The sequence below is a fragment of the Copadichromis virginalis genome, linkage group LG12 (assembly GCF_057382275.1).
Source record: "Copadichromis virginalis isolate Kocher_CV1m ecotype Utaka linkage group LG12, C_Virginalis_male_GT1.1, whole genome shotgun sequence".
NCBI classification, from domain to species: domain Eukaryota; kingdom Metazoa; phylum Chordata; class Actinopteri; order Cichliformes; family Cichlidae; genus Copadichromis; species Copadichromis virginalis.
This window is the reverse complement of record NC_140629.1, coordinates 30771431-30784912: the sequence shown is the minus strand read 5'-3', so window position 1 is coordinate 30784912 and position 13482 is coordinate 30771431. Positions and strand designations below refer to the sequence as shown.

Here is a 13482-nt window from a genome sequence, read left to right as displayed (position 1 = left end):
GAAAAGCATTCACAGTGCTTCACTTGTTCCACATTTTGGCTACGTTCACACTGCAGGTCTTAATGCTCAATTCCGATTTTTTGATCAAATCCGATCTTTTTGTCTGGTTGTTCACACTACAAATAAAATGTGACAGCAAACGCACTCTAGTGTGAACGTTCACGGCCCTCAAAGCGGCCCGCATGCACAAAAGAAGACGTCACACACAACACGCTCTGTTTACGAAAGTAAAAATGGCGGCTACAGAGCTAGTAGGTGTTGTTGCAGCAGTCTATCAATTTCTGCACAGTCGTAACCGACAGAATTTTGACAAATTAATTAGAGAAAGAAGGACACTGAGAAAAAAGAGAGCCCGTGCTTTAACAATGGCCGCCATGCTTTCTTGTTTGTCTTCTCCAGTGCTGATAATTGGCGTCTGTCTTGTGTCAGTGACGTAAAAGACCGATTTAATGTGATATGACCATTCAAACAGCAGTCGCGTTCTAAAACATCAGATATTTATCGGATTCAGTACCACGTACCGAAGTGACCTAGGTCGGATTTGAAAATATCGGATTTGTGCTGTTCAAACTGTCATACCAAAAAAGTCAGATTTGATGCTCTTTCGCCTGCAGTGTGAACGTAGCCTTTGTCATGTTAGAGCCTTATTCCAAAATGGATCAAATTCATTTTTTCCCAGAATTCTACACACAGTACTCCATCATGAAAAAGGGGACAAACTTTGCTTGAAATTCTTGCAAATGTATTAAAATAAAAAACAAAAATATATCATGCATTTAAGTATTCAGAGCCGTTGCTCGATACTTTGTTGAAGCACCTTTGGCAGGAAATATATCCTGAAGTAATTTTGAGTAAGATGCTGCAAGCTTGGCATACTTGTTATTGGGCAGTTTCTCACATTTTTGTATGCAGAACCTGTCAGACTCCATCAGGCTGGATGGGGAGTGTTGGTCCACAGCCATTTTCTGTTTTCTTCAGAGATATTAAATCAGGCTCAAGTCTGGGCTCTGGCTGGGCCACTAAAGACATTCACAGAGTGGTCCCTAAGCCAATCCTCTGTTATCCTGGCTGTGTGCTTTGGTTCGTTGTCCTGTTGGAATATGAACTCTCCCCAAGTCCAAAGTACAGTGCTATGGAGCAGGTTATCATCAAGGATGTCTTTCTATATTGCTGATTTTATCTTTGCCTTGATCCTAACTAGTCTCCCACTTTTTTTCCTTTTACAGAAAAATATCCCCACTGCATGGTGCTGACACTGCCGTGCTTTGCTGTAGGAATGGTATTGGCCAGGTGATGAGCAGTACCTGTTTTCTTCCAACCCTGATGCTTGGCATTCAGCCCAGTTTCAGCCCAGTCTTTGTTTCATTAGACCAGATGTGGTCTTTTTTGATAGTTCGATGGTCTAAAGCACCCGAAGGACTCTAGTGAAGGTGAGTCCTTCGGTGAGCCTCCCGGGCTTGTTTGGGTAGCTGTGGTGGTATTCTCTGACCATGGAAGGGTCCAAAATGCAGACGGAGGCATCCAAAATCTCTCTTCTGGACCCCACAAAATCCACAAGATACTGATATTGATATTGAAGGCTCTTTACTACAATTGCTTGTATGTGTATATGCACTCTTTATAATTGTCAGGGATCTGGGTTTGATGGATCCAGGGTTCTTGAGCAGTGTGGACTCATTATCATTATTATTATTATTATTGTGTGTTTTAGCTGCACTGAGCTGCCGGCTGTGTCCCAAGTTGTAGGAATAGGCAGGTGTGTGTTGGGATGTTTGTTTGTCTGCGGTTGGCACTGTTTCCTGTAGGCTGGGTGACAGGCACCTGCAGGCCTGGTGGGTGTGGCCCTGGTAGGGGGCTGACCACACCTGAAGACCATGCCATGCACCTGCTGATGATGAGGCTCGTAGGGGGAGCTATTTAAGAGTATGATGGAGCTCCCTCTGGCGTGGGATTATTGCGTGAGACTCCAAGTCAGTCTTCAAGTCAGTGTTGAAGACTAGTTATGTGGTGTCTTGATGGCTGTTTCTATTGTGTCTCAGGAGGAGCGTGGAACGTCAGATAGCAGCAGGCATGGGGAATGCAGAGACACGGGAGTGGAGAGCACAGAACACGGATGTTTTGGGAGAAGACACGACACGGGAGTCAGGGGAGTGCATGGGGATTTATTCTGTGGATTATTTACTGCACTATAAATAAACGCACTGTTCAGCATAAGGAGGCCGGCACTTGGGTCCTCATTCCCCACTTCCCCAACTGTGACAATAATTATTTATTTATTTTCTCCTCCTGTTCTCCCTCTTTTTTAAATACCAGCTTTACCACAGAAGAGAGTTGAATACATCCATTATGTTCTATCCTATTCTGTCCTTGTCTTGTTTTTGTAAAATAATATTAAAATACAAATATTACCAATGATATGATTATTTTTTCTGTGATAATGAATTTTTTAAAAGACTTAACGTAAACTTCACAAAAAGACAACCTCAAATGTTTTACTGAGTTTTTGTTTTACACAGTTCCAGAGCATTGTTTGCAATTATTCACTATGTTTGAGTCCATTCATGGTTTTATGATTTCAACATGTCTGTGAACAGTGTGTCTTTTTTCATTGTTTATTCTGCAAATCATTTTTTCTTCTGGTTAATAAGATGACATTTTAGAAAGCAAATGTGAAAGTGTCAGTGACTTACTGACATATCTGCACCCAGTGACAACGTTCTCGGAATCACGTAAAGAAACCCACCATCGCACAGTAAATAAACAAAATGGTCATTATTCGTGGTAAATTCAACCAGAGTTCTTGAAATGATGTAAGCTTGAACCTTTTGCAGCCAGACCACATCCTTTCAGCTCAACATAAGTTGTGCATTACAGCTATGATCAAGGTTTCAGTGCATTCAGCATCTGATAAGGAGAGGTAAGCAGAAATGTTCTGCCCGAGAGATTTCAGTCTTTTCATCACATGTGTGATTCTCTTCATCATCCAGTCTGGTGAGCAGTGTTTTCTCTTGAATTTGCTTTTTGCTCCATTATGTAAACATGCACAATGCAAACTCACATTCCTGAGGTCTTTCAGTCTTACAAAGCAGTTTGTTGAGATGCAGTGTGCTTCTTTCTTTTGCTCATCTGTTCTTGACTTCAACATCCAGTGACTGGACATTTTTATTTTGTTTTAGGTCATGGTTCTGAGATCATTGGAGGGAAAGAAGTCAAGCCACACTCGCTGCCTTTTATGGCTCTGCTGGAGGGTGATGGAACAATGTGTGGAGGAATATTAATTGATCCAACATGGGTCCTGACTGCTGCTCACTGTCAGAAGTAGGAAATTAAATCGTACTTTTATTACAATTTTCAAGCTTTAAAATGTTAAAATGCAATTTAATACAATTGTTTTGTGTATATGCCAGTCAACAGTATATTTATTATTCTGATGCTTATGGACTTTATTTACAAAAGATACAATTTTTGCCGCATCTGGCTTTCATTATGGAAACACACACACACATTCAGTATATCTACCTTTTAAATAAACAGTTGATCTCTTACTGAACTATCAGACCTTTTTAAAAAGACACACATGCACATACACATACACATGCAGACACACACTGAGTTACAGAATTATGACAGATTTTCTGATGACATCATATTTACTCTGTTTGGCTTATGTGACCAGTGTGTCTACAGTATTATAGATGAAAGATATAGAAACTGTAGAGCTAATGTGCATACGTTGATGTTTATTTTTATCAACAGCATAGTATTAAACAATCTCATTTTACACATTTTACAAAGATAGATCTTTCACAGAGATGCTGTAAGGAATTTTATTTATAAAGCACTAACAACCAAACAATGATCTATAAATTTTTATTAACCTGTTCTATAAACAAACTATCATCACCACAAAGTGTTGTTGATGTTTTTTTTCTCTTCCAGTATAAGTACGGTGATCCTGGGAGTGCATTCCATCGAGAAAAAGAAAAAGAAAGAGACACGTTTAAGGCAGGTCCGAAAGGTTCAGAAATGTGTTCGTCATCCCAGCTATTCTGAAGAAAAAAAAGTCAATGACCTCATGTTGCTGAAGGTAAGGTGATAATTGAATGTCCAACAGTGAGCAGAGCAAAGATTCAGCAATGTGAATTAAAAAGGAATCTAAAATAACATATCTGAAGCTTCAGATAAGAAATGGTCTAAATCAAACAAAATCAAAGTCTCTTTTCTTCTATTTTCAGTTGCTGTTTATTCAAAATGCTGTTAATCAAACACTTTGTGTGCCTGTTATACTCTTCCAAGGCTCTCGCATGTCCCTATGTTGTTTTAACAATATCAACACTTTTAGTAGCTGTAATTAAGGTTCATTGCAAACACTGTAATTTATTCTAATCTGTTCTGTGACTGATTCTGAGTATCAGACAAATTTTATAAAAAGCCCATATTCATTCAAACATCCTTCCTTTCTGCTGTGACTAAAAAATAGCAGTTTTGTTGATCTTCAACCTTCAAAGCCCTCATGCTATTGTAGACACTTTGATGCTACTCAGAAAAGTAAACAGGGTATTGAATTCTTAATCTGGCCATTGCATAGACTGCATGCTTTTCAAGTGGTTACCTGAAAGCATCCAGTCATACTCAAGCCCCTTAAGGTCAAAAAATGGAAACACTTAACATTTTTCACTGACTCTGGCTGGTTAAATTCATGTCACTAAATTCACAATTAACCCCCTCTTTACTTTTAAGGTTAGTCTTAAAGATTTCCTTTTTGATAAAGCTTAAAAGATCACGTTGACTCCTTGAAGCAAATTGTAGAAAAGGAGGCTTCGGTTTTTGAATTACTGCATATAGTTCTTTTATTAAGAAAAATCTTTGTAAAGATACGTATACACAATTTATATCCTATGTTATGTTTCTTTTTAATCTTATTTCAGCTTAATGAACCAGTGCAGGAAACCAAAACGGTGAATTGTCTCCAGCTACATAAACATGTCAAAGACCCTGCAGCTGACAGCAACTGTCTGGTGGCTGGATGGGGACTAACTAAAAAAAACAAACCATCAGATGTCCTTATGTCTGTTAATGTGACTGTGATCGATAGAGTAACGTGCAACTCTCGTGACTATTACAACCGCAACCCTGTTATCACCAGTGACATGATATGTGCTGGTTCAAAGGGTAAAAAAAAGACTGATACCTGTAAGGTAAGGATCATGCATATTTTTTGTGCTTGAAGACCCGCTGCCACCTTGAAAGTTGTAAATAATTCAAAAGCGATTGCTCTTTCTGCAGGGGGATTCAGGAGGGCCACTGTTGTGCAATGGAGTGCTAGTTGGAGTCACTTCTTTTGGACCTAAAGAGTGTGGTAACATAAAAAAACCTGGAGTCTATTCTTTTCTCTCAGAAAAACAAGTCAAGTGGATCAAGAACACAATGGGTGCCCCTGAAATGTGATACCGACATCAATGCAGATATGACCTAACAGCCAAATATGAATCTTTGATGCTGTTAAACATGCCACTGCTGGGTCCACTTGATCTATTATTTTTCATTTAATGGCTTCTGTTTCATCTTTTATAGAGTAGGTTCCTTGCTTGCTATAATCTTTACAGACTATTAAAAGCATCAGCACATCTATTACATGAACAGGCGTTTGTTTAAACATCATATAACTGGAAGTGGGTTCATCACCCTTTCCCTTGCAGGAACTTGGGTGAGATATCTATAACCAGTCTTTTTAGTATTGTGTAGGAAAAGATTGACTGTCCAGTATTTTAGCAATTGTCATTGCACACCATACATAAACATGGGTACATAGCTTTCACACCTGAAAAGATAAGCAAATGTAAAAGTGCCTTAAATCTGCATTGTTTCTACTTTACTTTCTGTATTGCTTTTTGACTACACTTTCTTCTTTTTCTACTTTCTAATAAAGCAAAATTTTAAAAGGAATCACTGTTTATTTCATTGTTTTTACTATAGCTCTTTCAAATTTCCAATTTCTCAAACACATTATATGTCATATAAAAAACGTATCTGATTTTAGAATGCTACATTCTTCAAAGTAATGGACATAGAGCCCACCTTACATTTTAAGATACATAGTTAATAAAAGTTATAAATACAGTACTTGAACTTAATATGTCTCTCTCCAGACATGTGACATATGTCCATATGATTGGCAAACTTGTCCCGTACTTTTGCAAGCATTTCTGGAGTCACTGTAACCAGATACCAGTGAATGGCTGTGGAATTAAATCACTTACACAGTAAAGATGATATCTTGTAATTTATTTTCTTCTTTCTTCTTTCCCCCCCTGAGGTAGGTTAGGTTGTAATAATCTTTCCTGCAAAAGAGAGCTGTAGTAATGTCAACACAAGAGGCATTCACTTCTAGAAGAACAAGCATAATGAGCCTCTGACTAAGAGCAAACCACAAAAAATAATGCTAAGACCCTGCACAGGAAGAGTGCAAAATGTCACGACATACCACAAGTGTCATCCATGACAAGGGGCAGTCTCAATTTGTTAGTTAGACGTTTTACCTTAAATGATGCTGTTCTTTCATTGCTGTCTGCTGATGACAACCCATTAGCGGCACTGCGAGTTGAGAATAGTTAAAGAATAAGAATAACTTTATTGATCCTAAAGGGAAAGTAACCAATCTACTTAGCCCTCTAAATACATCTCAGCATTACTGTAACATGAACAGTCCGAAAATATTATAAATAATATCTTTACTTGTAAGACCATGAGCTTCATGTGACACTGACGCTCAGTTTCTTACTATACCATTAGTTAGAGTTCTTTGCAGTGTCGAAAAAAGAAAGAAAAGCCGCTGCAACTCTGAAAGTCTCCATGTGGTCAACAACAGAGATGGGCAGTAACGCGTTACTTGTAATGCGTTACTGTAATCTGATTACTTTTTTCAAGTAACGAGTAAAGTAAGGGATTACTATTGCAAAAACGGTAATTAGATTACTGTTACTTTCCCGTAGTAACGCTGCGTTACTGTGTTACTAAAACCGTGATTTTTTGCAAGAATGTCTCACGACAGTGACGTAAGCGAGTGCGCCGTTAGTGACAACAGCTGTGTGCAGATCAACAATGGATCACATATCGATTGTGGGAGAGAGTATGAGCGTGCAGCGTTTAAAGCGTGGAAGTACTGACCTTACTTTGAGTTTGATTCCATAAAAAGTGACAAAAACATTAGCGTCCATCGTGCGTGGGAAGAAAACTTCTTTTTACAGCGAAAAAACCCCCTAAACTTCCAAGCAAGCACCGAGTGCACAACGACATAATGGGAAACTCACAGAGAAACTCGCGGATTCTTCAACTGACCGCGGCACACCTGCACCAGGGTAAACCTCCGCCTACCTCAGTCCTGCTTTACAGGTGAAAATAGAGCAACAGGACCGCTGAGTCTTTGACTTTATTTATTTTCTGCTGTGTTTTACTTGCATCTATTTGAAAGAGTGAGTGTAAACACAAAAAATATTTTATTTTATGTGCTGGAATGTGCAGAAAATAAGTTTAAATGTTAAACTAATTTCTTCCAGTCAGAGAATGTTGCATATAATTGAATTTTTGCTTGATGCATAAAGTTAAAAGATTAAAACTGATAAAACAAGTTTAAAAAAAAAGACTTTTCCATTTGATTACATTTTGTATGATGGATTATGTAGAAAAAGTAGAATTGGGCTGAAAGATCTATCGCTTTATCACCTATTCAGGTTGTAAATCATGTTTTTAAAAAGTAACTAAGTAACTAATTACTTTAGAAAATAAGTAATCAGTAAAGTAACGGGATTACTTTTTTGGGGAAGTAATCAGTAATTAGTTACTGATTACTTTTTTCAAGTAACTTGACCAACACTGGTCAACAACTGACATATATTATGCCCCTATCATGGTCTAAACCAGTCAGAGATAGTCAGGGGTGGGACCTCTCTAATTAGCCGCAGTCCAGATATTCCTGTAGTCCTTTGTGTGTACGTTTGAAAGTGCAGGCAGATAGATAGAGGTGAGTAGCTTGAATAAAGAGAAATCAATTAATTAAATCCTGAATCGACTTTTAAATATAAATGTATTTTGCCAGAAATGCCAGAATCTCAGATTAAAGCCCACAAAACGATTTCAGCAACGTAAACACAGAGCGCGGATGCGCGCTTTGTGTTTACATCCTTTTTGCGCTAGGTCTTGTCTCTCTTTAACAAAAATTCCCTGAACCAGCAGCAAAAGAAGATTCAAACTACGCTTCACATTTGATAAATGTCGTCATTAATTCTCTCTTACTTTTGCTGTTTTGCTTCCACCACGTTAAAATCATACTTCATGCACAGCTCTCTCTCTCGCAGTGTACTTTAAGAACAGTTTCCCATCGCAAATGGGTCATCAGAGGAGGTCGATGTGATGATTAAGTTTAACATTGTCTGCAATATTACCAAAGAGTCCCAAAGCACTTTAAACACAAGCACTTTTTCAGTAACTTGTTGACAAGATTGTTATTTAATCATTTACAGACAATATTGTCTGTATGGACGGCCCAAAAAGTGCACATGTAAAATGTAAATGGTAAATGGCCTGCATTTGTATAGCGCTTTTCTAGTCCCTAAGGACTCCAAAGCGCTTCACACTACATTCAGTCATTCACCCATTCACACACACATTCACACACTGGCGATGGCAAGCTACATTGTAGCCACAGCTGCCCTGGGGCGCACTGACAAAGGCGAGGCTGCCGGACACTGGCGCCACTGGGCCCTCTGACCGCCACCAGTGGTCAGAGGGCCTGCTTGACAACTGCGGTGTAAAGCGATGCGCTTGAAAAATTTGGGGGCCTAACTTTTAGGCACACCAGTGCAACCGTGACAAAAAGTTAGTCTAGAGCCCTGCTCTCATGTGCTTTTATGTATGCTAGGGCACGCTCCCAATGAGATGACAGAGGGTGTCCTGGGGGGGTCTCCTACAAGAGGTGACCAGGGCATAACTGGTTTCATGGACAGTCTGCAGCGTAACCTGGTGGTGTCAGATGTACCTAAACAAAATTTCCCATAGCTGTTCTTTTGAATTTAGGTCAGTCGGGCGTTGGGGGCCAGTATCAGTTTCTTCATCCTCTTGGATCTCTTGCTACATGAGGCCTGGCATTGTGGTTCACCTGGAGGAACCCCGGACCCACTCGGTCTATTTTGTCACGGAACTGGGTTTGCGATCCAGTGTTTTGTGTGTTTTCGTTTTATTCTTTGATTATTGTTATTTTCACAGTGTTTCCTGGTTTATTTTGAAAGAGTTTTGTGTGTCTTTGTCATTGTTTTTTGTTTCACTTCCTCTGTGGCGTCATTATGTTCGTTCTAGTCAGCTGTTTCCCCTGTGTTTCCACTTCTTCTGATCACCTCCTGTGTGTATGTTAGTCCCCTGTCTTCCTTTGCTGATTGTCAGGTTGTCTGTTTACCATCCACGTCTCATCTTAGTATTCATAGTCTTCATTGTGGTTTTATAGTTTTCACTGTTTTCATAGTTAGTATTAGTTCTTTCCAGTTTAGGTGTTAGTTTAGTTCTCGTCACTGTTCATGTTGTTTGCACTTTTCGTCGTCAGCCCTAATGAAGGCTCGCTTTTGTTTCCTCGCTCAGTGTCTGCATTTGGGTCTATATTCAAAACACACCGGCGTACCCCACTGTGACATATTTATTGTGTTCAACAGACTCAATAAACTGATTGGCAAAGCCAGAAATGATGTGGGGATGGAGCTGGACTTTCTTACTGTGGTGTCAGAGAGGCGGACGCTTTCCAACATAAGGACAACGCTGGACAATACCTTGCACCCACTCCATAACGTGCTAGCTAATCACAGGAGCACATTCAGTGAGAGACTGAGATTACCCAAATGCACCACTGAATGACATCATATTTTTACTGTTTTACTGTCACTCAAGTTCATATGTGTGTGAAGGTAGACAAACAAATACTGCTGGCAATACAGTGTTGATCAATTATTAGTAAACAGTACAAACATAAACAAATTATTTTTTAGTTTGCTTTACACATTGTCCAAACATGGTTTTTGAATAGTAACTTTAAAAAATTAAGTCTCAGCCTACACATTTCTCTCAATTGTCCCATAAGTTTGAATGAGTGGTGTGTGATAGAGACACGGCAGGTCCAGAGAGTGTTAGGCAAAGCCATCGTTATTGCACACTCGGCTGCACCTCTCAGCTGTCAGCCGCACATTCATCACACCACAACTCACAACAACCCCTGCTTCCCCGTGTTTTTAACACGGCAGGCGTGATTGCGGATGCCGTGCAGGTGGGTCCGCACGGCACCACTGACCATGCCTCACCACAGATACTATGTCATGAAATATGGAAGTTTTTAAAGCACAGAATGAAAATTACAACAATCTAAGTTTAGTTTAACAGTCAAGCCAAGGACAATGAAGTATTCATCCATGGGAAATACACCAAGTCAAATTTCTCACGGTCAAAAAGTGGGTAAGTATATGTGTGTGTTCTTGTTGTTGTTGTTGTTATTGGTGGTGATGGTGAATGGGGTGAGGTTGGTAATGATATATTTGATCACAACCTTAGAATCGTTTAGGAGCCCACTTTGCTGACTTGTTAATTTCAGTTGTCAGACCACATCCTTTCAGCTCTCTGTATAAAGCTGAGCGTCACGGTTTCAGTGCATTCAACATCTATGAGAGACAAAGGGCAAAATGTTCTGCCAGAGTTATTTCAGTGTTTTCGTTTCATGCATGCTCCTCGTGATCATCCAGCCAGGTGATTAATATTTTATGTGGTACTTTAATTTACCTGTAGACAATTTTCTCATTCATTTAAATAAGCAGAATGCATACTCGGCATTACAAAAGCAGTTGGTGAAGGGTATTTGTTTCACTCATCTGTTTTTGACTGCATCATCTGCTGAATTTGTTATGTGATGGATATTTTCTTTTTGTTTTAGGTGGTGGGTCTGAGATTATTGGAGGGAAAGAAGTCGAGCCACACTCGTTGCCTTTCATGGCCTATGTGGAAAGCAAAAAATCTTTCTGTGGAGGGACGTTAATCCATCCACAATGGGTCCTGACAGCTGCCCACTGCAAAGAGTAGGAATGCTTCACAATATTGTAATATTTACGTTTAACTGACGGTGTGAAAGATAATACATAAAGAGATTTCACAAGAGATCAGAAGGAAAAAGTCTTTATTATAATTATTAATGTAAAAATTTTTGTTATTTTTTTATTTATAGATTGTCCATATTCTTGTAGTAATTAATATCTTCACAGAGAATTTTGCACTAGTCATTGTCATTTTTTTTTTTTTTTTACATTTTTTAGAATTTCTTCATTTCCTTATCATAGATACAAATCAAATTGGCATCAAACATATTGTCTGTTGTTTTTATAGAAAAGCCTGTAAAACACAAGTAGATTTGTCTGCATTGCACATAAATATTGATGTTGGCCATAATCCAAATGAGAAAAAAAAGATTAAATGTTTATCTAAACAGTGTGGTAATCACTGTTTAGAGACTGCACTCAGAAATTTCATAACTGCAAATTGTTATATCGTTGAAATTCTTTATTCACCTGGAGGAAGACACCATGCAGCTTTATCTATGTCTCTAAAATAACCATAACCCAACTATATACAATAATACACATATAATGAAATAACTGTGCAGCTATGATAATGTTATAATTGTTTTATTTAAAAGGGTTAATCTGACCTATTAATCTTTTTTATAAGTGAACTTTCACTAATACATTTTTTTTTCTTCTACAGTATGAGTAAAGTGACGCTGGGAGCACACTCGATCAAGAAAAAAGAAAAAGCTTCTAAGCAGGCCCAAAAGGTTGATAAACGTTTTCCTCATCCTGACTATTACCAGGGATCCAGGGAGAATGACCTCATGTTGCTCAAGGTAAAGTGATCATTCATTGTCTGAAACCAAGTTTAAAAAAGATGCATTTATGTGAATACGTTTGTTTTTAATCTTATATGATGTATTTCTGTGTGTGTGTATGGATAAATCAATAAATCACTGTGCCTATTTATACATTTTCCAAGCAAAATGTACAAATATGTCACGGCAAATGGATCCGACTCAGGCTCAGACTGGAATCACAAGTTAGCAGTTCTTTTATTTACACAAAACACCAGGTGCAGAATATATATACAGATGGAAGGAAAGCCAGGGGTTCCAGTGGTCTACCGGGTAGGTTTAGGGGAGAGAATCAGATCCTTCTCACTCGTTCGCTCTGTTTGAGACTTCCACATGCACGCAACTCCAAACTGCCAATATCCACGTTTAAGTTTCCACGGTTCAGGAAGTCTAAGCACAGAGAGACGAAAGTCACAAATAGGTTCATACACAAGCACACTAGAATTCACCGAGCTGGATTTACACTAACGTATCAAACTCAATAGTCCAGCGATGATGAGCTCAGAGCCACTGCCTTAAGAAGTGGCCCGAGATTAGGAGCAGGTGCGTGGTCCAAAAGCAGAAGCTTGGAGTGAGCTCCACCCAGGCAGAGCAGTGAGAGAGCAAAACCAAAACACATGTAGCCTTGCGGGGCCGACCATGACAAAATAAATGAGTGGTGTTTCAAGACTGTAGCACAGTGCTGTATATATACAAAATTTAAGGCCAGCTCTCTAAAGTTAATATAGTCATTATCAATATCTTTCTTTTTAATTTTGTTTCAGTTGAAGAAACCAGTAAAGCAAACCAAGACAGTACAATGGCTCCAGTTAGCCAGAGTTGTCAAGGACCCTCCAGCTGGAAGCAAGTGTCTGGTTGCTGGATGGGGAAAAACTGAAAACAAGAAAACATCAGATGTTCTCCTGTCTGTCAATGTGACTGTGGTCAGTAGACAGACATGCAACTCTCGTGATTATTACAACCACAACCCAGTTATCACCAGTGACATGATATGTGCTGGTTCAAATAGTGAAAAACAGGCTGATACCTGTCAAGTAAGTATATAGAAAGTATGTAAGGAAGTAAATATCTATATTAAAATATCCATCCAACTCAACACCTTTTTGTTCTTTTGTCAGGGCGATTCAGGAGGACCTTTTGTGTGCGATGGCGTGCTGGTTGGCGTCACTTCTTTTGGAAGAGGTTGTGGTAGCATTAAAAAACCTGGAGTATACTCGTTTCTCTCAGAGAAACGGCTCAAGTGGATCAAAAAAACAATGCAATCCTCAGAAATGTTATAAACCCACAGGTGTCAATCCATACAAGCTGAGCAAGAAGCAAATCTTTTCTTTGATATTAAATGTCCATGCTTTTAATGTAGATTGCTTACTTGACCATTATCCATTTTATCATTTCATATTCTATTTTCTGATATTTCATTTTCTGTTAGCTTGATGAAATTCTCTTTCATCTATGAAAAAAAAATTTTGAGCATGCTCTTTTATGTTGATTTTTTATTCCATCTATCTTTGCTTAAAAAACCCCATAAGTTTGCGGGG

At 38.8% G+C, this 13482-nt stretch overlaps 2 protein-coding genes across 2 annotated transcripts; both read left to right on the top strand.

The window, feature by feature from the left end:
- Positions 1-2904: 2904 nt before the first annotated feature.
- Positions 2905-5946, top strand: LOC146697330 (granzyme A-like). The gene is made up of 5 exons (XM_085474196.1): positions 2905-2991; positions 3177-3318; positions 3940-4087; positions 4929-5198; positions 5287-5946. The coding sequence occupies exons 1-5, from the start codon at positions 2928-2930 to the stop codon at positions 5446-5448; spliced, it is 786 nt and encodes a 261-aa protein (XP_085330322.1). The 5' UTR covers positions 2905-2927; the 3' UTR covers positions 5449-5946.
- Positions 5947-10673: 4727 nt separating this feature from the next.
- LOC146697329 (granzyme A-like) lies at positions 10674-13425 on the top strand. The gene is made up of 5 exons (XM_085476023.1): positions 10674-10776; positions 10961-11102; positions 11785-11923; positions 12709-12978; positions 13063-13425. The coding sequence occupies exons 1-5, from the start codon at positions 10713-10715 to the stop codon at positions 13222-13224; spliced, it is 777 nt and encodes a 258-aa protein (XP_085332149.1). The 5' UTR covers positions 10674-10712; the 3' UTR covers positions 13225-13425.
- Positions 13426-13482: the final 57 nt, after the last annotated feature.

Coding starts and splice junctions, on each gene's coding strand:
- LOC146697329 (XM_085476023.1), top strand. CDS start 10,713: ATGTTCTGCCAGAGTTATTTCAGTGTTTTCGTTTCATGCATGCTCCTC. Junction 10,777..10,960: donor CCTCGTGATCATCCAGCCAG/GTGATTAATATT, acceptor TTTTTGTTTTAG/GTGGTGGGTCTGAGATTATT. Junction 11,103..11,784: donor ACAGCTGCCCACTGCAAAGA/GTAGGAATGCTT, acceptor TTTCTTCTACAG/TATGAGTAAAGTGACGCTGG.
- LOC146697330 (XM_085474196.1), top strand. CDS start 2,928: ATGTTCTGCCCGAGAGATTTCAGTCTTTTCATCACATGTGTGATTCTC. Junction 2,992..3,176: donor TCTCTTCATCATCCAGTCTG/GTGAGCAGTGTT, acceptor ATTTTGTTTTAG/GTCATGGTTCTGAGATCATT. Junction 3,319..3,939: donor ACTGCTGCTCACTGTCAGAA/GTAGGAAATTAA, acceptor TTTCTCTTCCAG/TATAAGTACGGTGATCCTGG.